Source organism: Aspergillus welwitschiae (genome assembly GCF_003344945.1).
Source record: "Aspergillus welwitschiae strain CBS 139.54b unplaced genomic scaffold BDQ94scaffold_14, whole genome shotgun sequence".
NCBI classification, from domain to species: Eukaryota; Fungi; Ascomycota; class Eurotiomycetes; order Eurotiales; family Aspergillaceae; genus Aspergillus; species Aspergillus welwitschiae.
In genome coordinates this window covers 460,878-482,478 of record NW_020798708.1, presented here as the reverse complement: position 1 = coordinate 482,478, position 21,601 = coordinate 460,878, and the positions used below count along the sequence as shown (strand labels likewise).

Genomic DNA, 21,601 nt, shown 5'->3' with positions numbered 1-21,601 from the left:
CCCGAAGCCGCGTTCCAGAATAGTAGATTCGTTCTCCGCCTCCCAGGCCTAGAACCCAACTTTAGCTTTTGCCTTCAACTTATGTTATCTACTCTGTAGTGTCTGACACCTTTATTCCTGTCTCTGCAAGCACCATGTCAATGCGATAAAATCCCTAACAATGAGTGAAACGTGCGCCAATCCCCTACTACTGGGGTGGATCAAAGAATGGCTAGACGAGGCTCGAGAACGCAACAGCAAGGGCGCCATAGTGTCAGTACTATTTCATGACACGATACAATGATCGAATTTGATGCTGAATTATGCACAGATACAAAAAGGCGTACGAGTCGATGAAAGCTTGTCCCTTAGTTTTCCAACACCCCTCCGAGGCTCAGCAGCTAAGTGGACTCGGCCCAAAACTATGTGAGCGCTTGACCGAAAAGCTAAAGGCTTATTGCGAAGAAAATGCACTTCCAATGCCCGAACATCCTCAAAAATGTAAGTATCGTTAGTACATTGTGTCTAAGCAGGCCCTAAAAATCGTAGCGGCAAGCAGCAAAAGAGCATCCGATGAGGGCACAGCAGAAAGTCAGCCAGCCAAGAAACCTCGAAAGGCAAGACCTTATGTCCCGACTTTACGATCTGGCCCTTATGCGTTGATCCTAGCCCTGGCAACCCTTAATGAGAACTCTTCTCAAGGCCTAACCAAGGCACAACTGATTGACTTGGCACAGCCGAATTGCGATAGTTCATTCACGGCACCTGCCGAGTCGTCCAAATTCCATACAGCCTGGAGCTCAATGAAGACGCTCTTGCAGAAGGAAATTGTATATGATTTCGGGCGTCCTCTGAAGAAGTACGCACTCACAGAAGAGGGATGGGAGGTGGCGAAAAGGATGAAGAAGGTCGCCCTGCCGTCAAATCAAGGCACTTTGGCGTTTGGGAATCAATCGGTAACAAATCCATTACCTAGTATGCTATGACGATGTCTAACCTGCGTAGGGGCCAAGCACAAGCCATACTGGGGACACCCAGTTGCAGGACAACATGGGTGGCAACGGCACAGAGATAATCGACGATGAGGAGACACCCACAGCCCATAACGATACCCAAAGATGGGAACCTGCTTCTGACGGAACAGTAACTCCCATAACAATCCCTCCCGACAGCTTTACGGTCCAGCTGGTTCTGGATAACCGCGAAGTTCGATCATCCAAAGACAGAGACTACATCACCAACGAACTACACAAAAAGGGAGCCAGTCCCGAAGTGCGCGCACTAGAACTAGGCGACGTCATGTGGGTAGCTAAATTCCACAATCCGACGTTCCTCTCCCAGTACGGCGAGGAAGGCGACGAAGTCATGCTCGACTGGATCGTTGAGCGCAAAAGAATCGACGATCTCATCAGCTCCATGAAAGACGGACGGTTCCACGAACAGAAGTTCCGTCTTCGTCGTTCAGGAGTGAAAAACGTCATCTACCTCATTGAAGAATTCACCGTCCCCTCAGACCCTAATACCGCCATGGCCGGCAAGTACAACGAAATGGTAGCGTCCGCCATAGCCTCGACGCAAGTCGTCAACGGCTACTTTGTTAAGAGAACTAAGAACCTCGACGATACAATCCAATACCTAGCTAGAATGACCCTCCTGCTCCGCAGAATGTTCAGTCCATCTGCCGGCGGTGTACCATCCTCCACCCTCTGTCTAATCCCTAGTCGCCAGCTCTCCTCCTCCCAATCATACCTCACGGCCCTGGAACGTCTCCGAGCAGAGAGCCCTAAGACCACTTACGCCGTCACCTTCTCCACATTTTCCGCTCTAACCTCCAAATCCGACGTCTTGACCCTCCGAGACGTGTTCCTGAAAATGCTCATGTGCATCCGGGGCGTAACGGGCGAAAAGGCACTCGAGATTCAACGGCGGTGGCCGACTCCGCAGGCATTCATCCGTGCTTTTGAAGAGCTTGATCCTCAAGACCGGGAGAATATGGTTTCAGAACGGATGCAAACGCTCGTTGGACGGAAGAAGATCGCGAAGGTCCTGAGCAAGAAAATCGCAGAGGTATGGGGTGAGGATGGTTGATCATTCTTTAGGGGGATTGGAATTTACTATTTAGAATTGAATTGCGAGCGAATGCATGAGAGCGGAATTCAATAGAGTTTCTAGACGAGTTATATAGCAGCGCACTATTGGTCGTTTGTTGTGTAACTGATGACCAGTATTTCCAGTTAGTAAAGAAATTCTGACAAGAACCTCAGTTACAGCGCACACTGTGAACTACGAAATGTTTAATAAGTGCTTACTGAATACTAAGCATACTTCCATACGTAAATCATTGACATTCAATCTCATCATCATCACCAGGACGATCTAAATGTCATCAACCATCCATATCATAGCAATGTCCCGAATAACAAAACCATATCCCACTAACAAATCATGAACCAAAAAATACCAGATAGCAATAGCCTTGTGCCCGTAGTAACCACACTAGAACGAGGCGCCCCCGAAATATCAAGCACCAGCACCACCTAAGCCCCCAACCCAAACACCCTCTTAATCGACCTGCGACTAATCCCCAAAGCAAGACTACTACAAACAACCGAAATACTACTCAACGCCATCGCCAACGCCGCCCAGACCGGACTAAACCTCCAATGCGTATCAGTAACCACAAGCTCCCCACCCACCATCTCCTGCTTATGCCCACTAACAATCGGATAGAAGACACCAGCAGCGACAGGCACCAAGCAGCAATTATAGATCAACGCCCAACCGAAGTTCAGCTTGACGCGGTTGAAGACACGACGGCTTAGCAAGACAAGTTGCAAGATGGTGTCGAGCTCTGAGTTGAGGAGGATGAAGCTTGCGGAGTTCATGGCGACATCGGATCCCGACGCCATGGCGATGCTCACGTCTGCTGCGGCGAGGGCCGGGGAGTCGTTGACGCCGTCGCCGACGAAGGCGACGATGGAACGGTTGTTGGTGGGGGCTCGCTGGCTTTCTGCTTCGGAGTCGGTCTGCGGGGTGAAGTTGTTGTTGCTGTCTTGGATTTGACGCACGAAATCGGCTTTGCCTGCTGGCATTACGTTTGCCATGACGTTAGAGCGCGGAATGCCTACCATGTCGGCGACGGCGTGCGCGGTTGTTTGGTTGTCGCCGGTGCACATATATACATTGACTTTGCGCTTTTGGAGCTTGGAGATGACTTCGACGGTGTCGGGTCGAATGGTGTCGGAGATGGCGAAGACGATGGCGGGGGTGAAGGAGGGTTCGTTCTGGGAACGGAGAGATAGGATCGCGGTGGATTTACCGGCAGCTTGGTACTTCGAGAGGGTTTTGGATAGGTAGCTTTCGTCGTAGTCTGAGGTTGCTAGGCTGTGTAGGAGACGTTGGTTGCCGATGGCAGCCTCGTATTGAGTGGGCGTGTCGGATTTCTCATTGGGATTCGGCATTGATACAGCGAACGTGCCTTTCATACCTTGACCGGATCTTTCTTCGATGTCGGCGCTGGTAATCGTGACCGAGGGCTTTTCCTTGCAGAAAGCCGAGATGGCTCGAGCGATTGGATGATTGCTGCTTTCTTCGAGCTTTCGGGCGAGCGTCCAAGCCACCTGTATCACGTCGGTGTCCGAAATGAGGGCTTCGTGTTCGGATACCTGCAGGCTGCCGCCCTCTGTGAGAGTTCCTGTCTTGTCGAACACGATGGCGTCGAGCCGGCTCGCTTCTTGGAACGCCTCACCTCCTCCTTTGACTAAGATACCCTGCTTAGCAGCTAGTCCACCGCCCACGAAAAGTGCCGTGGGAGCGGCGAGTGCGAGACCACAGGGGCAAGCCACGACGAACACAGCGATTGCAAATTCCAGAGCCCAGAATGTCCAGCCGCCGCGTGCAACGTCAAGGTAATCGTCAGGCAGTGTCCCTGACAGACCGAGAGCAAGCCAGATGACGAAAGTCAGGATGGCGATCAGCGTGATGATCGGAACAAAGTGAGAAGTGAGTAGATCTGCAACCCGTTCCAGCGGCGCACGTCTACTCTGACCTTCTCGCACCACGGAGATGATCTGATCCAACATCGAGGAGCCCCCGATTGCAGTGACCTTGACCTCGACGGGCTGACCGACGTTCACGGAACCGGTGTAAACTTGATCACCTGCTGACTTGTGGACGGGTTTCGACTCTCCCGTCAACGAGCTTTCATCAAACTGGTATGAAGCAGACCCAACGACAACACCGTCGGCAGGTGGCGAGGCGCCATGAGGTATGCTAACCACATCGCCAATTTCTAGCAGGTCAATATTGATCCGCTCGTAGCCATCTTCTGCATGTGTGTTTTCGTCACCGGGTTGGTCTGCGTCACTTGCGCTGATTCTCAGCAAAGCCTCTGTCGGGCGCAACTTTCCAAGAGATGCGACCGCATCCCCGGTCTTCGCTTTGCTGTACGCTTCCATGAACCGCCCGGCGAGAATAAACATGGTGAGAAACACAACTGTGTCGAAATATGTTGAGCTATGTGTGTTGGACGCTGAGCCCATAGCGGCGTCCATAATAAGAACAGCCAGAGACGAGACGTAGGCTACGGTCGTTCCGGCGGAGATGAGGAGGTTCATGCTTCCAAACCGGTAGAACCTGCGCAGGAGCGGTGCACGACTTCCAGGACGCCAAAGCGAGTAGATTTCTTTCATCGCCCGCACGTGGAAGATATCAGCGCCGTAGAACATAACCGGGGTTGTCATGATAAAGAGGGCCCATTCGAGGCGCGAGGCATCTCCGGCCCACATCGGTTGTTCCAAAAACTTGCGAACCTTGTTGTTGGATGACACCAAGCTCATGAATACAATACCCAGTATAAACGTGGGAATTGCTACAAGCAAAACAAAGATAAATCGGGTGAACAGTCGGCGTCTTTCGTGGCGCTGCATAGCTCGGGACCGATCTTCGACGCTTGGAGGACGATAAACGGTGGCAGTGAAAGCATCGTGAGCTGATTCGATTGTCCGAAGTATACTTCTCACTGTGAGAGAGGGGGGTTTTGGTGTATACGTAACCGCAAGAATCGGATTCTTAACGGACAGGTTGCCTTCGACCTTAACATCCGGGAAAGCTTCCAAGGACTTGACAACTTTGTCCGGGCAGTGATGGCAGAACATACCATCCACACGGATGGACAGTGTCCTCTCTTCCAGAGGCTCGTCATCACTATCTGCCACCAGGGCTGTCACATTGTCGACCGAAGCATCATAGCCGAGGTCTTCAATCTTTTCCACAATCTCGTCAATATGGTCACGGCCCTCAAACTCGACTCTTCCGCTGTGGGTCAAGAGGTTGATCGAAACAGTAGTAACGAAAGGAAGCTCCTCCAGCCCTCGCGTAACCGCTCCGGAGCACGAACCGCACGTCATGCCGCCAATAGCAAGTTCAGCGACGAATGTCGAAGGGGCCTCCTTGCGTGCGGGAGCTGTTTTGATCATATTGACCTCATCAAGCGACGCTTCGAAACCGATATCCTCAATCTGCTCGACAACCTTGTTGATGTTTGACTGCGGACCAGTAAAGACAACAGTAGCACTGTTGGTAAGGAGGTTGACGGTGATGTCCTCAACAAAATCCAACTCTTTCACTTCGTTTGTGATGCTGTTGGCGCATGAAGCACAGCTCATCCCACCAATGCTCACACGTGCACCAAACCTTTCCTTCTCTTCTGGATGGTGAGGCGTCTTGGGCGACTCCACGGGTGTAACATCTTCAACTGACCCCCGGGCTACTAGACTTTGCACTTCTGATTGGGATGGACCGGGCTTACCACCCGTTCGAAGACCACTATAGCGGTCCCGAGGGCGGCGAGCAGCATCTGCCAAATCTTCGCCGGCCGCGAGGCTATCCAGTTCTTCTTTCCTGCAAGCGTCACAGTTGTCGACATGTCTGCTTCCCAGAGCTGGAACTCGATTGATGTTAGGCTGGGTGGAGAAAAGGACTGAGTCGCGGGGTAGCCATGAAGTCGTATCAAGTTCCGAGATGACTGATCCTCTCGGTTCATATGTAGTGACATGGTGAACCTCAAAGGCAGCTTCAACCAAAGCCGAAGCAAGGCGTGACGGGTCGGTTTCTGTGCTGTGAAAGACGCGTACTTCGTGGGTAAGAACCGACACATCGATATCCCTCACCCCATCAATGTCTGATAGGACTTCATTGATGTATGCGACGCAAGAGGAGCAATGAATGTTGCTGACAAAGAATATGCTTCTGAGGAGTCTCGAGTCCTGTCCAGCAGGAACTCGAGAGTTGGTGTCTGCTGCCGTCGGCGACATTGTCGGAGGGAGAAAGAAAAGAAGGGATAGGCTCAGCCACTATTTGGGCGCCCTGCCTGACCGTGAGAGAGCTCCGGCAGGGAAAGGAAATTGTTTTATAAAGAGAAAAACAGAGAAGACGTGGACGGCGGGTCTTGCCAGTTGATGTGAAAAGGCGCCTGAGCTCTGACGGGATTTGACACCCCACGAAGACGAAACAGATAATGCAACACGCTTCGCTGGTGTATTAGCGCAGGGAAATGCCTATCGAGCAATGAGAGCGACAAGTGGACAGTACTGCGAGGTAAGATGTTGCTTTTCCTGTCTGAGATTGAGTATTGCCTACTGACAGCGGCGCCTATGTTTGCAGATCGCAATTGCTCAGTCGGCAAGTAAGGGATGAGGAAGGGCGAAGTCTCTACAAATAGGCCAGAAAAGAGGGAGGGGGAGAGCGAAAGAAATATAAATCATCATTGATATTATTTTCTAAGCTCTTCGATCAGGAAGAGGGAGGGAGGCAAAGCTGCGCGTTTTGTGCGTCAAAAGAAGAAGTGAGGAAGTTCTGGGGCCGCGCACAAATGGCGCATTCCACTCAATTACCCACTTCACCCTCCATGGAGAAGAAGTGTTACTGTGTAGGTGATGTAAGTCATATGTACGAAATGCCCCTGGATGACTCCATCAAACTTCCCCATATCGGGCACATGTGATTGATGAGTTTTCTGGATTCCTCCGTGCTAAACCGGCATTATCTGCCGATGCTACGAGTATCCCTGTGGAGGAGAGTTGAGAGGGTGGACTTACATATGTGGCGAATTTTTCTTAAAGCTCCGGCATTTTGTTGGTTTGGATTGGCTCACTAAGCAGTTAGCGGGTCTCTTAATGGATTCGGTCCCAGATTAAGCTGCCAGGGGAAAAGATGGACTTGAAGAGAGTGATCGTCACAGATTAGATTCGGCTGATCGGGGCTGCTTTGGACGCCCATTTCTTGGCTTAAAGATATAGAAGCAGCTTCTTTGAACATAAAATATGGATATGTGCACGTTGTCTTCACTATAGTCAGTTGTAATTCACAATAGGTGAGGAGGGCGAACTGCCAGACAGCTGCAAACGGCCAGTCATTGCCTAATGAAACGGTACCACCGGACTTCTAACCAGGATAGCTTTTCTATAACAGATAGAGTAGAGCGGATCTCTTATCCAGATTGAGAAATGAAATGGAACAAATCCATGATTCGAAGGGGTATTGAGGCAGCTGCAATGTCAGCCAGCCTGCAACGGGGACTACAGCGGTTCGGGAAAATGCCTCCTCGGGGACTCGAACGAGAGACAGCGAGGAATGAGGCAGAAACGAAGGCTTCGAGACACGGCAGGCCACGTGACTCTTCCATTGGACCACCGCGACAGGCGCGTCATAATTTTCACGTCGGTGATGCGTCGCGCCCACTTGAATACCTCTATTTCATTCTTCCCTCTTTCATCAACTACTACTTATACTTCCCAGCTGCGGGTTGACCTCTGTAGCTATAGCCACTTTCTTTTCACTCTATCTAGTTTATCAAGTGAATCCGTGGTTCTGGCTATCTTTCACCCGTTTAACCCCTCCGTCAGCCCCCTCTGATATCTTGAAACCCCGCCTGGAGTGTTCTTTGTGCGCTCGAGTTTCCCTTATAGCCCCTCCAACTGGCTCGTCGCTGCATCTCCAGCTCGACGATTGGACCACGCTACGTCCAGGATCATTGTGTGGACCCTATAGGCATGATAGACCCTGTGTGATCGATTGTCTTTTACTATTCCTCTTATTGGCGCAACCTACTGCCACCGCTCCTTGAACATCATCGACCCCACAGAGCCATCCCGTCACGTTCTCAATGTCGGTCCCTAGGCCTGGGATGCGTGCTCCCATTCCCCCACGGAGCGGCCCAAGGCCACCTATGGGAAGACTGGCCAGTCTGAAATCGCCCAATCCAACTCCCATCAGGCGTCCCCAGCCAATTTCTCGGCCTCAACCCGCCAGGCCAACTACCCACCCCAAAACCTCAACTTGCCCTAACCCGGGCTGTCCTGCTCCTCACATCGTTGAGGATGACGGTCAGAAGGTTTGTTCCGGGTGTGGTACTGTCATCAGTGAAGCAAACATCGTCTCCGAAGTGACTTTCGGGGAATCGTCGTCGGGTGCGGCAGTCGTTCAGGGTACCTTCGTCGGCGAAGATCAGTCCCATGTCCGCAGTTATGGCCCTGGCTTTCAGCGTGGAGGCGCTGAAAGTCGCGAGATTACGGAACAGAACGGCAATCGGTACATCACCCAGCTGTCTCGTGCCTTGACTATCCCAGAGAGTGCCATGAAGGCTGCTGGTCAAGTGTTCAAGCTAGCAGTCGGATTGAACTTCATTCAAGGTCGAAGGACCAAGACTGTAGCTGCTGTATGCTTATATATTGCCTGCCGTCGGCAGGATGGCAACACCATCATGCTCATCGATTTTGCCGATGTTCTCATGATCAACGTGTTCAAGCTCGGTCGGACCTACAAAGCACTACTCGACGAGTTGCGTCTGGGTGGTAACGTGTTTCTGATGAACCCGATTGATCCGGAGAGTTTGATCTACAGGTTTGCCAAACAGCTTGAATTTGGGTCGGCTACTATGCAGGTGGCGAGTGAGGCGGTCCGTATCGTACAGCGAATGAACCGCGATTGGATGACGACGGGTCGTCGTCCCGCTGGTATTTGTGGTGCCGCCTTGATCCTTGCAGCCCGAATGAACAACTTTCGCCGCACCGTTCGAGAGGTTGTCTACGTCGTCAAAGTCACCGAGATCACTATCAGCCAACGTTTGAACGAGTTCAGCTCCACCGAAAGTGGTGAACTTACAGTCGACCAGTTCCGTTCCGTGCAGCTGGAGAATGCGCATGACCCACCTTCTTTTGCCAGGGCTAGAGAAGGAAGGAAGCCTTCACGCTCATTCAAGAGACGGCCCACGGAAACGGCTGCGGAGATTGAGGGTGATATACAAGAAGCACAGCAACATAGGCGTGTCGACTCAGACGGCTTCGCTATTCCTAGTCTTCCTATTGACCCGGCATTACTAGCGGCCAGCGGCGGTCAACGTCGCCATTCGACTGCCTCTGCTGCAAGCGAAGCCATTTCGGACGCTGGCGAGGAGCACGCCAAGTCCGGTCGCCAGAAGGGTCCGAAGAGACCTCCGCTTCCAGCCCCTTCGCCAGATCAGATTGCATCGGAGGAGGCTTTGGAGAATGAAATGACCGCGCTATTGTCGAAAGGATCGAACATGTTCGAGTCCAGTGCCGGTCCTCCAAAGAAGGTCGTGTCTGATAATACGGAGATTGACGCTGCTGAGTTTGAGTCGGATCCGGAGGTGTCTAACTGTTTGCTTTCTCCTGCAGAAGTTGAGATCAAAGAACGAATCTGGGTCCATGAGAATAAAGATTATCTTCGGGCCCAGCAAGCCAAAGCGCTAAAGCGAGCTCTGGCGGAGGCTGATTCCCACCCTGGCGCAGACGGTCGCGTGCACAAGCCGCGGAAGCGCCGCCGCGGTAGACTTGGCGACGTAACTTATCTTGAAGGTGAGGGTGAAGACGGGGATGGGCGCAGCACTCGGGCTTCCACCCCTGCCGAAGCTACCCGCCGGATGTTGGAAAGAAGAGGGTTCAGTAAAAAGATCAATTATCGTCTTTTGGAGTCACTCTTTGGCGATGAAGGGGCTGACGAAGCCTCCAAACCTAAGGAAGAGAGTTTGAGCCGAAGCCAGAGTCGCAGCCAGAGTGTCGTGTCACGACGCAGCGCCAGTATCGAACCAGAGGCGGCCTCGAGGCGTACCGGGCTTCTAACCCCCTCAGCTAGCCAACCTGCTGGAGCTTCTTTGTCTGCCGCGGCTCCGGCGCGTGGCTCAGCGGTACCCGCTGCTCAAGCCCCGACGGATCAAGGTGGAAAAGCGAGTGAGAATGAGCAGGTCCTCGGTCCTGCGGATGGAGCAAAGAACGAGTATTCAGATGACGAGCAAGAGGATGACTACGACGAGGATGATGACATGGAGGATGATGGGGTTGACGCGGCGCTTGCTGGAACCTATGGTGACTATTACGACGAGGGGAGTGATTATGGTAGTGATTGATTAAAGTTACGATGATAGCAGGGTTGTATTTCACCGCAAGGCATGTACATAAGAAGTCCGGCGCCAAGTCGACGGGAATTTGATACCCAGTCATTCCAGGCTTAAATCCTGAAAAGCAACAGATGGGGGCATATGATCTTCTTCGCCTTGTTCGTTCCTTCCTTGATGCTTGTCTTGCCATTTTGAGGCCAATATCACGTGTGGCAGGCAGGCATTGAAACGAAAGATGAGAAACGCGTAGTCTGCAACTTCCCCCCACCTTCCCCCAACTCAAGTCCATACACTCCACCAACTGCATCATCTATACCATCAAACCTTGTACTTATCTCGCTCTCTGACTCTTCTTCGGTCTCGAGCCGCATTCCCCGGTTGGTTGGATATGGATCCCACCACTTCGAGGCAAAGCCTTGCAGAACCCTATTCTCAGGAGGCTTCATCGATACCATCGTCACTATGGCCCTCACCCGCATGCTGGCAACCCAGAATGTCAGTAAAATTGGAACTATTAATAGTTTTTTGAGCTGCCTAGATTGTGACCTTCACGATCCCGGCTTAATTAAGGCAAGGGGCTCCCCCTTCTGGGAGTTTGATGTTGCGGGTTTGTACGTTCAGTTCGACCACCTGCTGTTGAAGGGGTGCTCTCCAGTATACGATGGTTGAAGCACATCGATCTACACTTCAGCTACTGTAACTTGCTCCTATGCGCTGACGCTACATATGAGTCATGGTCTGTGGTGGTGATATATCTATCTTGGAAATGATATTCGAACTCTCCTAGCCCTGTGCCAGTCGGAAGTCGATCCTCCGCAGACCCTGAGGAATGTACAAGGTGGGCAGGTCGTATCGTGAATGCTAGCAACCCGTCGTCTGACTCGCTGGTTCTTGTTGCAGGTCCGGTTCTCCATCCTATTGCGGCATTTACCGGTCCTTGGTATGGAGGATCCTGCGTCGATCTACAATGGGTTACTGGGGCTTCAGATATCCGATGGGGATACTACCTCATCATGAGGAGAATTATTCAGACTATTGCGCTTCCTGTGCACCAAATTCGTGTGCCACGGGTCCACAGAAGCCTTGACCCCCCTTGGTTTCGCAGTCAGTGACGAAGATGGAATCGAACTATATATATAAATATCATGCTTCCAGTATACATCCAGCTTGAGGTTCGATTTCAGTTGCTGACCTTCCTCGCTCTGTTACCACGGTTGCGAATATGGTCAGATTCAATATGTACGGACGGGGGCTCAGCCTTCGGCTGGCCATTATGTTCACCTGCCAAGCAGCATTCGCCTTATTCGGTGAGATACCTTGATGAACGCGCCTAGGGTGCAATATATGTTGACCCTCAGTCTTGTCATGGATAGGCTACAACCAGGCAGTATTTTCTGGGATCATCAACAACGCCGACTTCCTCGCTATCGTTCACTATCCCAGTACGGCTGTAATGGGAATCATAGTGTCTATATACAATCTAGGCTGTCTCCTTGGCACAGTGGTGGCCTTCTTGACAAGCGACAATTTAGGTTTTCGAAAGTCCGTGTGGCTTGCGATGTGTATAATAATAGTATGTGTCGCTGTGATGACTCGCCTTTCACATGCGGATGCTAATGGCACTTTACAGATTGGGGCAACGGTCCAGACCAGCTCCTACTCCAAAGCGCAGTTGCTCGTGTCCCGGCTCTTCACTGGGATTGGAATTGGCATCATGACAACGACCGTGCCCGTGTATCAAGCGGAATTATGTGAAGCACGCAAACGAGGAATGTACGTCTGCACTCAGCCTCTCGCTGTCGGTGTAGGGATTACCATCGCGTACTGGTACGACTATGGGATGAGCTATGTGGATGGGCCTATCAACTGGAGGCTGCCCATCGCCAGCCAAGTGATCGTCGCAATTCTGGTTATCATATTGATCCTTGGGTAAGTTGGGCTGCCACGCGTTGCTCGAGTTGAGCATGTCATCTCACTTTTGTTGAACAGACTTCCGGAGAATCCTCGGTGGTTATGCCGTCAGCATAGGAGACAGGAGGCCTTGCAAGTTTTATGTGAATTTTATGATCTACCAATAGATCATCCAACAGTGACCCAGGAAGCTGAAAATATTTTCAGGGCCATAGATGATGGCCGTCCAGAGTATAAGTGGTCAGAGATCTTGAAAAAGGATGAGCTCCATACCGGCCGACGAATTTTGCTGGCTTATGGGCTGCAGTTTACGAACCAAATGGGAGGGGCTCCCTTGATTGTCGTATGTGAACCTCGAGAACACCGCAGTTCAAAAGCTAACTCCATGCTCCAGACCTATGTCACTACAGGTAAAACCTACAATCATTCCTCCCTGTGATGTCCGATTAATGGCTGACGACATGCCTACTCCTAGTCCTTGAAGATAACGTGGGCCTCGACGCCAAGCTGAGTTTATTGCTGAGTGGAGTGATCCAATTGATGTTTGTCATAGGTACTGAGGAATTCTGGCCTACCCCCACCGGAGCAACAGAGCGCTGATCGTGTTACCATAGGTGCTTTTTATCCCATCTTTTACTCCGATCGACTGGGACGGCGGAGCCCAATGATGTGGGGATCCTTTGGCCTCTTCGTATGCCTACTCATGATCTCCATTCTTCTGTCCTTCAAAGGTAAGCCGGGTATATGGCTCGGAGTACAGAGTTAGGGAATTGATCTAACACCCGGCACCGGCAGGGACAAACCTGGAAAAGTCGGCCGCTACGGCCTCCGTGGCTTTCTTCTTTCTGTATATGCTCATCTACGGGGCCACGATTAACTGCATACCATGGGTATACGGGCCAGAGCTATTGCCCCAACACGTCCGGACAAAAGGGTAGGCCAGGACACTCACCCCATTCCAACCGGTGGCGGGCCAGTTTGATCTGGAGTAGGGCTAACTCTCACCACCGCAAATAGACAAGCCATCGGAATTTCGGCTAACTGGCTCTGGAGCTTTTTCGTGAACATGATATCTCCGACGCTGATCCGAGACCTGGCATGGAAAGGGTATCTCATCTTCGTCGCCTTTAACCTCGCCTTTATACCGGTGAGTTCGGGACATACATTCCGATCCCCCCATAGCGCCACCAGGCCTGCTGATGAATGGTCCCAACGTCTCAGATCTTGTACTTCTACTACCCCGAAACAGCTAACTTGAGTCTCGAGGACATTGATTCCCTATTTGGAGTCCAGAAGGCACAGCCTATTCGGGAGGATGACAAAGGGTTTACCTGGGTGGAGAGCAGACCTGTGAGCTAAGTTGGGCCGGGAATGCACACGAGACTGATAAGGATGGCAACTATGTCATACATGAGTTGATCCTTGGTCCTCATGAATCAAGGATTCACAACAGTAGGATGGATCATCCAGTGGTTGATGACGCGAGAACAAGGGGAGGAGAGGTTGGTGGGCAGTTTGGAAGTGGTGTTTCTGGGAGGAGACTCATGAACCCTACCTACTATGGCTAAGTCTGTATCTGGCAAAGGCTGGCTGGCGATCTTGACCGCCACTTTCTACTCCCCCTCCCAAATATTCACTCCTCTCTATCTACAACGAAAACATAGAAAAGTATTATTATCTTAATAATTTTTTTTCTTTCATTCAATCTTTCTTTCCAAATCTGACAATATGTGAAAATGGCAAAATATATATCAACAATGAGAGCCAAAAAGAGAAATGAAACGAAAAAAGCAGGAACAGATCCAACCCATGTGACCCAGCCGGCCACATGACCATACCCAATCCCAGCCATCCCACCACCGACCCTTTTGCGCCAGATAAAAACAAAGATCAAATCCCAAAAGAAAGAAAAGGAAAGAAAAGTTCCACAAACATATGTCAAATCTGAGTTTTAATTACGATGGCGAGGTGAATATGACAGACACACCACCATCAAAAGAAGAGGAAAAGCGGAAATCAGAAATTTTGCTGCCGAAATAGAGTGGGAAGAGCGGTTTCGGTCGAAGTCGAAAGTCGCTTCCGCTATGTGTCCGTCGAGTTCGTATTCGATCGATCGGGCTTTCTAAGCGTGTGTTATGCGAAGAGAAGGTGCCTTTTTCTGCTGCTGATAAGACTGCTGCCGATGGTTTACGCGTCGATCTCCATCCCCGTTCCCATTCCTACGCCGTTGTTCAACCCCAAGCCGTTGCCGTGGTTCACGGGCTGGGCACAGAGAGTCTGGAGAAGTGGTAGACCCGAGTCTACCGGATTCGCTCCCAGCAGGTTCTGGGCGCCCATCGATGTCATGCCATTGTTGAGCGGCCTGTCTGCGGCATTCAAAATCTGCGTGCCTTCGAAGACGATGGGAGACGAGCGAAGGTTCATGAGGCAGGCCTCCCATGTGGAACCCACAAGCTGTGCTTGTGTGAGGTCATCGTTGAAAAGATAAAAGGCCGGTGTGGGGGCCACTCCCATTGGCGTCATTGGTCGTGCGGTGACAAGGTAGGCATTCAGTGCCCGGTTCTTCAAGAGGATCTGTGAGTCGGCCAAATACGTCGCGAACTGTCGATCAATGTACTTCTTCCAGCCGCGCACGGCAGCTGCCATATCGGCGTCATCGGTCGCGATCCGCTGCCAGCTAATTCCGAGAAGGCGCGTGGCGTCGTCGACAGTGGGTTCTTCGGAGCGGTTGCCCGCGTTAAGGATCCGGCGATTGTCATCTTGCTGATCGGTGTTCATTTTGCGCTGAATGGAGGAGAGGGTGATATCGTCGAAGCTGGAAGCAGCGGGATCAAGACGCTGAGCTTTACGGCTAGCAGATGATGGGCTGCCGGAACGACGCGACGAGACTGGGGCAGCAGTGCAGACATTCTCAACGGTCTCTTCATACCACGTGCCAGTCTGGCTTTCAGCTGAGATGGCCATCTTGGTGCGAGGATTGAGGAGAACCATGCCTTCGCCATAGATGGGCTCTTCGACCTCTTGCTTTCCGGGTTGCGGAGCAGAAGCAGTCACGATGGACATGGGAGTGTTGCTTCCATTCATGGCTTCTTCAAAGGAGTCTTCGTCACGCGACCTCTTGCGGGAGGGTTTGGATGGTTGGAAGGGGCTGTTGTTATTGGAGAAGAAGGGCCGCGACTCTGTGCCGTGGGTGAACTTGGACTGGCGAGGGAATTGAACAAAAGCGTGGTCCTGAGGAGGGGATAGGACCATCGCCGGGCCATCAGAGAGACCGTTCAGCAGCATTGGGCACATGGTGATCGAATGCGATAGTGTGATCGAATGCAGCGACTACGGGATTGAAACGAAAGGGAGCCTGTTCTGTTTGTCCAGTGAGCTAGAAATGAAGAACGAGAGCAACCTGTTGGATCTTGCGATCCAAGCTGTGTATAAGCTATGGTGTGGCACCAAAGGAGAGGACGAGAGGTGATGCGCGAAAGGGTGAAGGGAGGCAGGCAGGGAGGAGGTGACAATGGAAGGGTACGAGATGGGAGAGATGGAATATAAGGATGAAGGGTATCAAGAGGTAAAGAAGATGAGCAGATGAGATGGGATGGATTGACTGAAGACACAGTGAGGACGACGTGTCGGAGAGGAAGGAAGGGAAGAAGGAAGAGAGAGAGAGATGGAAGAAGGATAAACGGAGGAAGGAGATGCGCAGCCGGAACGAAGAAGCGAACCACGGGATCACCGGCTAAGATGTGGAGGAGAAGAAGCGGAGGGAGAGAGAGAAAAGTGTGGGAGGAAAAGCGAGGAACCAAACGAGACACGCGAGAGAAGCAGAAAAGGAAGGAGAAGAAGAAGCAGCAGCAGAAGCTGACGGATGCGGACGAGTGAGCGAGAAGTCAGTGTGATCGGAGCTTCTTTGGATGCGCCTTGCGATCCATTCATCATTGCGGAGAGCAGGATTTGCCATTGGCCAGACCCGTGTATTTACCGCGCCATACGCTTGTGACGCCCGCCATTCCCGCGGAATTACTGAGGGAATGGCAGGGATTGTGCGCCCCTTGGCGTGACTGCATACCATACCGTACAGTAACAGGTGACGGGATCCACCAGACTCAGATCAACCCGCAAGGATGCGCTCATTATTGGTCGAGGGGGAATCGTCCCGGGCAACGATGGGGTGAGATCCACCGGCAGATAATCCTTCTCATTGGCTGATTGGGCACGCCTTGTCCGCGCGGCCGCCCTCACTGGATGCAAGGCTATTGGCCGAACCACTCAGCTCAAGCCCGAGACTTTCGATGCGCCGTGATTGGCTCAACCCTAAGGCCCGCACTGACTGCTGACTGACCAGGGGGTTGCCAGCCAAGAAACTTTAGCCAGAACTTGGCCCGGCTAGCCCCTACGACGACTTCGGTGTCTTGAGCCATTCAGTCCAAAGCTAACACGTGAAACTTGACGAAATTCTATTCAGTGGATGAGAAGATTCCCTTCATAAAGTAGTCAAAAAGAAAAATCCTATAGTAACAGGAGAATGGGATGACGAGCAAACAAGGTCGCGCGAAAGTGATATCCGACACCTGAACTTCCTGCTAGTTTCACACGTCACAAATGGTCATCGAGCCAAATCGAGAGCAATACACCGACAAAAAAATCCTTCTAATAAAAAGTGGTAAAAAGGAAGAGAAAGTAAAAAGGGTTGCGAAACGAATAATTGTGAAAGCCCCGTCGGATTCGAAATCCATGTCGGATCAACCGTGTCTTCTGGGCCCGGCTGCATTCCCCGCATGTGGCCGGCCCAGATGCACCCCCGCATCCCAATTCGTGAAGAACTACCCCGGCAGATGAAATATTATCTTTTATAACAGTAGAGGGCCATACATATCCAAGTATGGCGGAAGAAGAGCGAACGTGACGCGCGGGTAGAACTTTTGCCCCCTCCGGGACCTTCTACAGTCCCGTCCCCCTCAACACAAGCCAACAACTACCACTCCCTGGCTCATCTCACATAACGCCTGAGTATTAACACAGGCGCATGGCTGGCTCCACCTGAACTTCTAGTCAGACCTTTAGGCATTTCCAGCAGTAGCGCCACCGAGCATGACCTTGACGCTGGCAACTTGTTCGGGGGCGTAGCTGGGGGCCATGGAGCCCATGAGCAGGAAGAAGATGAGGAGGATAGCGCCGAAAACGATGAACTTGCGCTGAGCCGGGTGGTTAACTCCATACTCAGCCCAGGCACGGTTGGCCTGGCCGGTGTACTCCTTGATCTTGTCACCGCCAAGCTTGTAGTACACGAGACCGACCAGAGCAATCGAGTAACCGAAGAACTGGGTCAAGGTGACGGGGGTCTGCCAGATCATCATGGAAGCAGCGACCAAAAGGATATCCTTAAGGACACCGCACAGGGTCATAACGAGGGAGGAGGTCTTGCCAATCTGTGTTGGTGCGTTAGTAAATTGATCCCTATGTAGCAACGTCAAGAACAAGAGCTTCTTACCAGGAAGACAACGGAAACGTTGAGGAGGAAAGCAACAACGGCATTGGCCAGCAATGTCCAGACACCAACGTTGTAGATGTGGCCCATGGTGAGGTTGGGGACCTCGAGGAAGAGAGCAGTGACACCGTTCATGACAGCACAGACAGGAGCGAAGTAGTAGAGGGAGACAAGAGGGTCCATCTTGTACTCGGCGGAGCTGAGCAGGCGCTGAACCATGACCAGACGAGTGGCCTCAAAGACAATACCACCGAGCTGGAAGAGGAATCCGATGAAGACAAAGCGAATCTCACCGAAAGAGGCAATGATGACACCAACCACGATAATGCTGACGTTCATCAGGACCTTCAGGTTGACAGGAGCCATGCCCATACCCCAAGTAGCGAAGAGAACAGCAACAGGGGTGGTAGCCTTAGTGGGAGTCAGCAAGGGAAACTCACGCTCGAAAGGGAAAGACTGACCTTGAGCATCTGGATGAAAGCAACACTCAGATACAGATAAGTAACATTACCGCAGATCAAACTCAGACTGAAGAAAAGACCGATCGGAACAATAGCACGAAGGTAGACACGGCCAGTCATCTTCACGGTTTTCCGTCCATCGAGCAAAGTGGTGGTGCGCGCCAGAAGCTGGGTCATGAAGGTCGCAAATGCCAAATGCCATGTTGTGAGAATGATAGCTAAATGCCATTAGTTTTGACTGTTGGACAAAATCGAGATAGGGTATGAGGAACGTACGGAAACCTAGCAACAGAGAGCACAATTAGCGATATGGTCACCTTGATTTGTAGCCACCACGTGGAGAACTTACGGAACTGAGCATAATCAAGGATATGCTTGTTGAACAAGATAACACTGGAACTCAGAGTGATCCAGACACTGAACTTGGTATTAGTACTCTGTTCAATTCCATTGCCTCACTCGTTTGAGTAGCTTACCCGACATAGACAGCAGGGTGGAAGGCAGGCTTCGGAGGCTCTGCCTTATCGACAGCGGGATTGACGGTGGGCAGGGTAGGCTCCGGACGAGAGACCTCTCCAGAGGTTCTGGCTTTTTCGCCTTCGGACATTGTGAAAGTGCGAGTCTGATCGGATAAGAAACGTTGAAATTCAAAAGGTCGCGGCCGTAAAAGGCTGCTTTGTCCGAACTTGGCGGAGGCCACGGGTAAAGGTTGTCAAGGGACGTAAAGAGAAAAAGGAATGGTGGCAGAGAAAGGTGGATAAAGGGTCGAGAAGCCTAAAAAGTCTGGAAACGAGTGAGACGAGAGTTGGACAAGAAAAGGATAGTAAGAGAGTGAATGAGAATAGAACGGTGAGAAGACGAAAAGGTCGGGGTTGGAGGAGAGAAGAGGGAAGAGGAAGAGGATGAAGGGGGCTGTTTGGTTGATGGGGGGAGGGTCCGTTGAGGTAATTTTCACTCTCGGGTAAGTAAACAGGGTACCAGGAAGAAGAGGTACTTACGGCTTGATTTCCTGTGGGATGGGCAGCGGGAGTGAAGACGGCTCGGGAAGCGCAAGTAAAATTATTTAGGGGGGACCGGAGAGAAGAGTCAGAGAAGAGAAGGAACGGAGATGTGTAAGTGCGAGAGGAAGACAGAGAGAGTGAGAGAGTGAGAGAGAGGGCTGGGTCCGCATCAACACCGAGAACACGATATGTCGTTCGTTGGTCGTCTTGCTCACGAGTTACAACTAGTAGTACTACGCTGACCGTCAACTTACATACTGGACTAGGAGTTAGTTTCCTTCTGGACCCGGACCTGAATCCCCAAAGTTTAGCGGCTGGCATGCATTCTACTTACAGTAGTTGCACTACTGGTGGGGGGTGGGAGGAATGAACCGGAACCAGAGTCAGTGTGATGATGCTAGCAGTTCTACTAAGTTAATTGAAGCAAACTGTAGTCTACTCCATAGATAAGCCCAATTTTACCTTGCCGATTACTGCTGTTGGGTGTCTCTCTGCAACTGCCTTGCCTGGTCTCAAATTGAGTATAATAGACATTCGATAGTATTATTGTTACTCTGAACTGGTTTTGGTCTGGATATTGAATTCCTGCGCTATCGGCACCCAAAATTGCCTGAGAATTATAATTAGATACCATTCGTATGCTACCCCATGGACACCGAAGCAAGTGAAACACCATCAGTGGTTCTGACGGGCGGTTTCGAGTTCTAGGCTGGGAAGACAAGCCCATCTCGGTGGAGGCCAAAAGTGGAGCGACGAGGGGCGAAAAATTAGCGGGCTGGAGACCCGGCTCATACACTGTATTGCAGAAAAGTGTCCTCGCAATGGCCACAATCTCAATTCTATACCGTATTGGTATTATTGATACACTGAGCATTTCCCCCGGCTGCCGCTGCTTGCAGAGCAAGTCTGTTAGTATGGAAACGGTATGAACAAACTGTAACAAAACATTTGCCAGTTCCAGACCTCTTTCGGTTCGTCCAAAGGAAGTCCATCTGCAAACGTCGTCAACTAACTATCGACTTCTGTTCTATACTTCCTGTCCGTTCTCATCATCATTGACTTGCAAGTCTCCTGCATCATCATCTTATGCTCGATGCTGCCGGTGTTTGCCCGTCCCTCACCGCGATTCTCAATGCGTATTCAATATATTGCTGTCTAATTGCAATCTGCGAGTGGATGGACGACCTTGAAACCATCTCTCGGTACGGCGTGGGGCGAGGCAAATGTTCATCACTCTCGTGGCGAGTTCTACTGTCCTGGCGAGCGCTGGTGGTTGGTGTCAATCTCCAGGTCTCCACCATCGGGGGGCCCAGTAGTCGCTGGTTGTTGCCCCTTTTCCCGTTCGCTCTGACTAGAGATAGGCTGTTCTGGTTATTACCATTATGGAGCACCCCCCCCCTCTCCCCCAGCGACTTTCCTTGGTAGGCAACGCCATCTACTCTCGTTTTTGCTCTTCGCCTATTTTTTATTCTTTCTCATCGTTCCCCTGTTTACTTTTTCTGGCTCGACAAATAGGCAACTGCTATCTGCTTGGTAGAGAAACTCATCTAGACTCTGCTGAATCGGCTCCCGATTGTGTCCGATTAGAAAGTAGAAGGGGAGGGACAAAAGAAATGTTAATTGAGGGGACGGACACATCAACACCGACTTGCGACAATCACTGTTGATCAAAATTAACGCCGGCTTGTTTGGTGCAGGATGCATTACGCAAGCAGCCCGCTAAGCCAAGCACTGTCTTACCCGCGTTCAGCGGCCACTTGCTCATAGCGCCGCCGCAAAGGTCCCTTGCGGGTGGAGAATGCGGCGATCTGATGGCTGAGGGGCCTGACGCCATCGCCATGGTTCAATGGCGTTTAGAGCAAATGGTACGACGGAGCCGTCCTTAGGTTGCCCGTTCCCTCAGGGACTCTTCCCAGACCCACGAGGGTCCGGATAGTTCTGTTGTATGGAGTTCCGTGCCGGCCTGTACCATCCTTCGGGTCCTGGTCGACAATATGGATTGTTGGCTTGGGCCTTCTTTTCTCGGTCTGGCCATGGTTCTGGTTCAATCAATAGCAGACAGATGTCGAGGCAAAGTTCTTACCAGGATTCACCGATTGCGCGTCCGTCAGAAATAAGGGCAGTGACAGGAGGGCCAAATTACGAAAGCACCAGGGGGCGAAAATTGAAGCTTTTGTTAGTGTATTTGGTCCCTTAGTCCCTGAGTGGGTGACAACTCCATCTGCTTGCATCTCAGATCCCAGACAGGTTAAGCTGATAACCGTTGTGTGCGCTTCTGGAAAAAGATCCTCTCTGTCTTTCCATTTCAAGAAGGACAACCAGTGGAGCCGTTCGACTGTTGCCCGGCTCATGT

At 51.5% G+C, this 21,601-nt stretch overlaps 6 protein-coding genes across 6 annotated transcripts; 3 read left to right on the top strand and 3 right to left on the bottom strand.

Annotated features, from left to right (window-relative positions):
* The first annotated feature begins 54 nt into the window (after positions 1–54).
* BDQ94DRAFT_27359 (crossover junction endonuclease MUS81) lies at positions 55–2,263 on the top strand. The gene is made up of 4 exons (XM_026775383.1): positions 55–252; positions 311–480; positions 529–935; positions 985–2,263. Exons 1-4 carry the CDS (start codon positions 161–163, stop codon positions 2,065–2,067), a joined length of 1,752 nt encoding a protein of 583 aa, XP_026626921.1. The 5' UTR covers positions 55–160; the 3' UTR covers positions 2,068–2,263.
* Positions 2,264–2,516: 253 nt separating this feature from the next.
* Positions 2,517–6,293, bottom strand: BDQ94DRAFT_159222 (putative copper resistance-associated P-type ATPase; the record flags this gene model as incomplete). Its single annotated transcript, XM_026769049.1, has 2 exons — positions 2,517–6,096; positions 6,133–6,293. 2 exons carry the CDS (start codon positions 6,291–6,293, stop codon positions 2,517–2,519), a joined length of 3,741 nt encoding a protein of 1,246 aa, XP_026626920.1.
* Positions 6,294–8,143: 1,850 nt separating this feature from the next.
* On the top strand, positions 8,144–13,663 carry BDQ94DRAFT_178403 (transcription factor TFIIIB subunit BRF1; the record flags this gene model as incomplete). The annotated part of the gene is made up of 11 exons (XM_026773121.1): positions 8,144–9,824; positions 9,867–10,040; positions 11,767–11,966; positions 12,024–12,322; positions 12,383–12,647; positions 12,699–12,714; positions 12,780–12,857; positions 12,919–13,035; positions 13,100–13,238; positions 13,322–13,451; positions 13,526–13,663. The coding sequence occupies 11 exons, from the start codon at positions 8,144–8,146 to the stop codon at positions 13,661–13,663; spliced, it is 3,237 nt and encodes a 1,078-aa protein (XP_026626919.1).
* A 661-nt stretch (positions 13,664–14,324) lies between these two features.
* Positions 14,325–15,818, bottom strand: BDQ94DRAFT_27291 (uncharacterized protein). Its single transcript, XM_026775382.1, has one exon. The coding sequence runs from the start codon at positions 15,596–15,598 to the stop codon at positions 14,492–14,494; it is 1,107 nt and encodes a 368-aa protein (XP_026626918.1). The 5' UTR covers positions 15,599–15,818; the 3' UTR covers positions 14,325–14,491.
* Positions 15,819–17,247: 1,429 nt separating this feature from the next.
* glfB (UDP-galactofuranose transporter) lies at positions 17,248–19,219 on the bottom strand. Its single transcript, XM_026775381.1, has 6 exons — positions 18,724–19,219; positions 18,597–18,664; positions 18,524–18,529; positions 18,248–18,465; positions 17,790–18,197; positions 17,248–17,727 (listed from the first exon to the last, which is right to left on the bottom strand). Exons 1-6 carry the CDS (start codon positions 18,852–18,854, stop codon positions 17,359–17,361), a joined length of 1,200 nt encoding a protein of 399 aa, XP_026626917.1. The 5' UTR covers positions 18,855–19,219; the 3' UTR covers positions 17,248–17,358.
* A 1,241-nt stretch (positions 19,220–20,460) lies between these two features.
* Positions 20,461–21,056, top strand: BDQ94DRAFT_142858 (uncharacterized protein). The gene has a single exon (XM_026766111.1). The coding sequence runs from the start codon at positions 20,631–20,633 to the stop codon at positions 20,913–20,915; it is 285 nt and encodes a 94-aa protein (XP_026626916.1). The 5' UTR covers positions 20,461–20,630; the 3' UTR covers positions 20,916–21,056.
* The last annotated feature ends 545 nt before the right edge of the window (positions 21,057–21,601 follow it).

What these genes read in the sequence shown, in the direction of transcription:
- BDQ94DRAFT_27359 (XM_026775383.1), top strand. Translation starts at nt 161, where the DNA reads ATGAGTGAAACGTGCGCCAATCCCCTACTACTGGGGTGGATCAAAGAA. An exon ending in AACAGCAAGGGCGCCATAGT is followed by an intron (nt 253 to 310) that starts GTCAGTACTATT and finishes AATTATGCACAG; the next exon opens with ATACAAAAAGGCGTACGAGT. An exon ending in GCCCGAACATCCTCAAAAAT is followed by an intron (nt 481 to 528) that starts GTAAGTATCGTT and finishes TAAAAATCGTAG; the next exon opens with CGGCAAGCAGCAAAAGAGCA.
- BDQ94DRAFT_27291 (XM_026775382.1), bottom strand. Translation starts at nt 15,598, where the DNA reads ATGTGCCCAATGCTGCTGAACGGTCTCTCTGATGGCCCGGCGATGGTC.
- glfB (XM_026775381.1), bottom strand. Translation starts at nt 18,854, where the DNA reads ATGTCCGAAGGCGAAAAAGCCAGAACCTCTGGAGAGGTCTCTCGTCCG. An exon ending in CACCCTGCTGTCTATGTCGG is followed by an intron (nt 18,665 to 18,723) that starts GTAAGCTACTCA and finishes TACCAAGTTCAG; the next exon opens with TGTCTGGATCACTCTGAGTT. An exon ending in CTTTCATCCAGATGCTCAAG is followed by an intron (nt 18,198 to 18,247) that starts GTCAGTCTTTCC and finishes ACTCCCACTAAG; the next exon opens with GCTACCACCCCTGTTGCTGT.
- BDQ94DRAFT_142858 (XM_026766111.1), top strand. Translation starts at nt 20,631, where the DNA reads ATGGAGCACCCCCCCCCTCTCCCCCAGCGACTTTCCTTGGTAGGCAAC.